Source organism: Montipora capricornis, chromosome 9 (genome assembly GCF_036669925.1).
Source record: "Montipora capricornis isolate CH-2021 chromosome 9, ASM3666992v2, whole genome shotgun sequence".
NCBI lineage: Eukaryota > Metazoa > Cnidaria > Anthozoa > Scleractinia > Acroporidae > Montipora > Montipora capricornis.
Window position 1 is genome coordinate 34,820,438 of NC_090891.1, and position 5,000 is coordinate 34,825,437.

The 5,000-nt window shown below is 40.2% G+C and overlaps 1 protein-coding gene across 2 annotated transcripts in view; it reads left to right on the forward strand.

Annotated features, from left to right (window-relative positions):
- Positions 1-3,294, forward strand: part of LOC138015003 (rho GTPase-activating protein 24-like) — a 15,739-nt gene extending 12,445 nt beyond the window's left edge. Inside the window, exons 12-13 of one of the 2 annotated variants that reach the window (XM_068861895.1) lie at positions 54-198; positions 1,792-3,294. In XM_068861895.1, coding sequence (XP_068717996.1) covers positions 54-198; positions 1,792-1,882 — 236 coding nt within the window. In that variant the 3' untranslated portion in view covers positions 1,883-3,294. Of the gene's footprint in view, positions 1-49; positions 199-1,791 lie in introns of both variants that reach the window. The other variant, XM_068861894.1, reaches the window with a different exon arrangement.
- Positions 3,295-5,000: the final 1,706 nt, after the last annotated feature.

Here is a 5,000-nt window from a genome sequence, read left to right on the forward strand (position 1 = left end):
TTGAGTAAAGAGATGTATAATTTCCTTTTTTGCGTGGTTTTGTTCGCCGGCAGAGGATCCGCGGAGTCAAATTCAAGAATTGGAGAATGAATTAGAACTTCAGCAACAGCAAATAAAAGATCTACAAATTAAGCTGGAACAAGAAAGGAAAGTTCGTGAAATGTTAAAAATGCGGTTAGAAGACGAACAAAGAGCAAGGTGAGTCGCTTGTTTCTTAATCCATCATGTTGGCCTTTGAGGAGAACGTCATTCAAAATTGATCGTTTACATTTTAAACTTTTTGTCGTGATTCGTACAGGTCGAGGTTCAAATGGTTGCAAACGTACGTGGGAATTGACATTAGGGAGCTTAAGCACGCGCGTTTTTGAGACGCGGACGGCAACCGGAAGAGAACATTTCGTGTTCCAGGACAGTGGTGTATCCCACATTTTTATACTAATTATCTCTAATGGAGATAAGATACTGGGTAATGTTTATGTGGTTGTGTGAAGACAAGTTAAAAGGGAAAGCAGCTCACTTCCGGTTGCCGTCCGTGTCTCAAAAACGCCACTGAGGTATTTTTTGGGGTGCGTTGCTAAGAATGTAATGGTTAAGTAATTTGAGAGAATTTGGCATTATTTTGGTCAGTTTCCAACTTTTGTAAACCAATGACCCTAAATATGACGTCATCATGCCACGCCCTTGGTCACGTGACCAATAAAAGAAAACTCTAAATTTGTCTACGTGCTACGCAATTTGGGTATTTAATCAATGGTTTGATTCGTTTTTGCATCCAGCCAAGCATGGTTTTCGATGGAACCTTCGTTGGAAATAACAGTTAGTGCGGTGATTTTTGCTTGTGAGTGGGTTTCCTGGTTCGCTCATGATATGATGACGTCAGTCACCGGAAGTAACATTTCACTTCCATAGCAACGCGCGAAAAATAGTTCTATTCATGCTTCATTTTCGTAAAACGATACTGAAATACCCGTAACGTTTTCAAAAAAGATGATTTGAAAAAATCAATGCTTAGCTATATTCTGTATCTAGGGGTGAAACGTGCCATATACAAAAAAATTAATTCAATTTAAAGACCGCCGGAAATTTAGCTTTTTCTCAAACCGGAAGTCCGTTCGTTTACGCATGCGCAGTTGACCTGAGAACGAGCGCGAGAAAGGGCGAGGAAAAACCTTCGATGGAAACAACAGTTAGTATAGTGATTTTTGCTTGTGAGTGGGTTTTCTGGTTCGCTCATGATATGATGACGTCAGTCACCGGAAGTAACATTTCAATTCCTTAGCAACGCGCGAAAAATCCGTGCTTAAGATCCCTATTAGTTCTATTAATGTTTCATTTTCGTAAAATTCTTTGCAGTCCTTGCAGAACAACGTCAAGTGATCAGAATTAGCAGTTTGTGCCGATTACGTAAAAAGTCGCTATTTATTTGATCACTTTACCTCTTGCAGTCTTCACTTTAACTCCTACGTGTTTCTGTTTAGCCAAATCTTTCTATTTTTTTTGTTTAAAGTTGCTCGATATCCTTAGGGAAAAGGAAAAAAAGTGAGCTAACAGCAGAGTTTTTTTATTTTTATCGTAACCCAACTTTTAGCCTAAATCATGCCCTTTGCCGCAAACGCGATGCTTTATCTCCCGAGTAACTGATATCCCGGCATTGCGCTGCCAGAAAAAGGATTGCGCGCGCAAACTATGATGCTTGTGACGTCAAAAATTATTTTCATTGTAGCTTTGTCAAAGTGAAGTGGTTTTGTCTGATCTCTATTTTTTTTATTTTTAACTTCGGTGTGTCCACAGAGAATCCGCTGAAGATCGGTTGGAAAAACTGCAAGCCGCTATGGAGGAGTTCTGCGCTAAATACGGGAGCTGGGAACCGACTGCAAGATAGAAATCAAGTCTTGTTTAGTGTATAGATAGTAATGCGGTTCTTACGACTTATGGCCACATTTTCAAGAGCAAAACAATGGCTTGCGTTTGGTACATTTTCTTTGCTCGTTCTTAGCACTGATATGATGGAGACGTTAAGATCTTCGACGGCAACGTCGACGACCACGGCACCTCAAAAGTCTTTCGCGCTTATTTCTTCTCGTTCATGTCTTACAGTGTGGGCGAAGTATCCTAAATTGGTTAGTATGAGCGATTTCAGAGTAAAATAGAGAATGAAAGATTCACATGCTCACGCTGTGGTCACTAAAACCTCAAATTTGGTGATTTCACGTCGTTGTTATGCAGAGAACCCCAAAGATATGTGCTAAAATGCGTGCGGCACAACTATTTTCCTCTTTTAACCAATGATATGGCGTCTTCGTTTCTTAAAACTCCCTGATATCTGCAACACGAAAAGAGCAAATCTTCAGTTCCAATTAGAAAACCACAACCACACTTTTTGCGAATTATACCTGATTTCTTTCTTGTCTTGAGCACTCTGCCCCTCCCAACACTTCTGGGAAAAACACAAATAGCGTAAAATTGGAATTGAAACTATGACGCTTTTGTTCACGACGCGGTCGTAGAACGTAAGATCCTGCTGAAAGACCTGGTGCCCGTTTCTGGAACGTCTCGAAAACGATTCGGCACCAAGAAGCCGTTTTACGAAAGTGCCATCCGCTTCTTATGATAACATGTTGCTTGTTTTTAACATATTTTAAAGATACGACTGCACTGTAAGTCAGTAAAGGCCTGTGATTTTTTCCCTTCAAACGAAACTGAATTAATACAGATAAAGAAAGCGAAATCGAGCGGGTACTGGTCAGCAATCTATTATAGTGACCTTCAGATTTGAGTACGAGAACGACTACGAGTTTTCTGTACTAAGCACGCGCATTAGAATTTCATGTTCTCAGAACTGAGAACTCGTACTCCAAATTCAAGGTTGCTATTAATGAAACGATATCGGCCTTGCTGAAGGATACAGCTCGTTTTTGAAGTTCATAGAGATGTCGATAAGATTTATAAATTCTACCTACTGTGTATCGTTGACCGTAGAATTCCATTTCAAAACCGCAGTAATGCCAAAGAGTAGCGGTGAAAAGTGTAAAATCAAAATGGTGGATGATCTCAGTTTATGAGCTCTAGGATAATTCAATTTTTTATCAGAGGTTTTTATACTGCATTTAACGGAGTGGATAAGGAGGCTTGCAAGTAGTTCAGTTGAGTTTTCTTTTAATATTTTGCAAGGAAGAAAACACAAACGTTCATTTGACCTGTGTATTTAATTAAGGCAAAATGCAGGGGGCTCACATCCGGATGGCAATTTACCGGACACAGGTGTTTTACGGTATTAAAGTACTAATGACCAAATTCTTTTTTGTTTCTTACTTAGACGAATGGCAACTTTTTAATTAGAAGCGGAAAACTTCTCAATTTGTCGCCATTCGCCCTAGTCTTCGTTCGGTTCCTTTTGGTGATTTCGGATGTTACGAAAAACTCGATTTACAACCTGAATCTACGTCGGAAACCTCCAATGTGAACCCTCAAGTCTCCTTTCAATCAGCGTAAGGGGCTGACATTTTTGTCTTTAAAGTACGCAATGTTTTCGATCAGTGTCGAAAATAAACGACCTCTGTGCAGTTTTCGAGAATCGTGGAATTCCAATTCTTCTGCGCAGTCTCAAAAACTGAAAACACAAGTAGTTGCCAACGGTTGAAAATGAGCCCTTACTACTTCGTATTTTTAGGAAAAGGCAAGGTTATTGTCGATGCTGACTGAAGAATTTTTTTCCCGGCTTCTTGGAGAAGTCACCCACGTAAAACATTTGTTGTTGATCGAAATTTTTTGGGATTCGTCTCGGAATCCGTTGTATAGTTGTTTTTCAATTTAAAAAATTATCGAGACATTCTTAGTCTCAGAAATATCTTATTGTAAGGGCGGGCTTATTCCATTCATTTTAGGGGAACATAGGTTACTGTGCAACATAGCCAGTCATAAGTTTCTACGGGAGCTCAAGGAGGGGGGGGGGGGGGGAAAGGGGGCTTTATCCCCCATTCTTGGCCTTGGGGTCAACCCATTCCCTAGTTGAACAGACTTAACTGATTAGAGTGTAACGTGAAGTGCAAAGTATATACCCCGTTTATCTCTTGCACTTCACATTACACTCTAATCAGTTAAGTCTGTTCAAATAAAAGTGCTACACGGCTAACGTTTGCAAAAACGTAATCCTTCCTTTCCCTAGTTGATTTATTTGTAGAGCACCTCCCTTGGGAGATTCAGCACGTCCACTGTTGTAAAAGCCAATCAAAACAGAGCTATCTCACCGTCAAGGAAAATATGATACTTTTCGCGGAAAAACCTGTTCCTGAAAATAAACTTACTCTGGAAAGGGTTGACTGAAAGGATTAGTGGAGATAGAGGCTTCCCTTGATCAGCTCCTGGTTGCTAATAAAAACTGATGTCCTACGTTTGTGCGATGTGTCTTGAATTTTTTTCATTTTCATTCTTTAAGTAATGTTTAAACAACTCGCAGCAGTGTTTTATCGGGGTTTAAAAACACGAGGCATAGCCGAGTGTTTTTAGACCCGATAAAACACTGACAGTTGTAGAGGTCATGACCCTATATGCCACCAATCGCCAGGAAGCGTGTCAACAGATAGGATTACTGACCCTACTAACAGGAAGGAAAGATTTATAAGGGTGGGCGTGTCAACCTTCGGCTCGTTCCCCTCTGGTTAATAAGAGTGCTAGCCTTACCAAACAATCTGGATAAAGTACATTAAACATTTACCTATCACAACTGACTGAGCAGACGAGCTAACATCAGAAACGCTATCATTTGTTGAACTGCACCTCTGTACTATTCTCCACCAAAATAAAAATCAAATCACATAATTGTCGATGGGGATGTCTATTTCAGCGGTAGGAAGATGTGCTCAACTTTGGTTGTTTTGTTTTAAGCCATGGATTTTCGAGTTCCTCCCCTCGAACCACAATCTGTATTCACTTCCGTCATGCACGCTTTTAAAAGTCCAACCATTATGTTTCTGGGCTAGACTTTACTAATTCTCACCAAG